Raw genomic sequence first — 1,063 nt, forward strand, 5'->3', positions numbered from 1 at the left:
GAAATGATTTGCAAAATGGGTTCCCATCTCCCCAAAAGCCCCCAAACTTTTTTTTTAAAAAAAAAAAAAAAAAAAAAGCCAAAATCACCTCAGGCAAGCATAAATACTTTTTTTTTTCCTTTCCGTCAACCTTTTCTAATGTGATACTTCAAAGTGCAAATAAATAAATAAAAGTTTATTGAAACAGCTGGTGTTGCATAAAATTCCAGTTCCTGGAAATTAAAGTTCCAGGAAAAGTATCGATGCCTCTTGAGTATGTTTTTTTTTTTTTTTTTACATCTGCAAATCTTATTTTCCTCTGTGTTTAGCACCACCCATCTTCCATCAGAAAAATAAAAAGCATCCCCACAGCGTTACATTGAAACAGAAAATACACGTCTGCCAGGTTCTTAAGGTTTGCCCAGCTACAGAAGCCAGCAGATTGCACAGAATCCTCTTTGCTTCCTGAATTAAAAAGCTCTAGTTTGTTTTTATAACCAGAAACCATAACTGGAAGAACAATTTAATGCACATTATAACACCTCAAAACCTTTTGTTTCTGTTTTTTTTTCTCTCCCTTGTTCTCTTCTGCAGGCCCATTCATGGTGGTTCTGTTTGCCAAGTTGGAGAACATGCTCCAAAACTCGCTGTACGTCAACATCCTGCTCACTGGCATCATAGCCCAGTTGGCCTGTTATCCTCAGCCCCTCCTACGCTCCTTCCTGCTCAACACCAACATGGTCTTCCAGCCCAGCGTCAAGTCGCTGATCCAGGTACGCCAACTCCTGCTAGCTTCAGCCGAACCCCGGCTCTGTGCAGTCCCTGACTAAATGAAGATCTGTGTGTTCATCACATAAGGTTGTTTCNAGGGNTTGTTATTCAACTACACCCTCTTATTTTCTTCCAATTAAAATTTGTAGAAGTTTCTTCTCTCTGTTCCTACTTTGATTGGATTCAAGACTCCAATCATAGCCTTCCGGTTTGGGCACATCGTGACATCTGTAAACGATACCAACCAAAAAAAAAAAAAAAAAAAAAAAAAAAGTCTTCAAGGACCCCCTCCACCTCAAGCTCTTTGTTCTTT

The 1,063-nt window shown here is 39.4% G+C and overlaps 1 protein-coding gene across 2 annotated transcripts in view; it reads left to right on the forward strand.

Moving 5' to 3' along the window:
* fhip1b (FHF complex subunit HOOK interacting protein 1B) overlaps nt 1–1,063 on the forward strand; it is a 30,751-nt gene that overhangs the window by 24,845 nt on the left and 4,843 nt on the right. For both annotated transcript variants that reach the window (XM_015045182.1, XM_015045181.1), the window contains one exon: nt 574–752. In XM_015045182.1, coding sequence (XP_014900668.1) covers nt 574–752 — 179 coding nt within the window. The remainder of the gene's footprint in view (nt 1–573; nt 753–1,063) is intronic.

Source organism: Poecilia latipinna, unplaced genomic scaffold (genome assembly GCF_001443285.1).
Source record: "Poecilia latipinna isolate Pla-1442-1.1 unplaced genomic scaffold, P_latipinna-1.0 Scaffold712, whole genome shotgun sequence".
Lineage (NCBI taxonomy): Eukaryota > Metazoa > Chordata > Actinopteri > Cyprinodontiformes > Poeciliidae > Poecilia > Poecilia latipinna.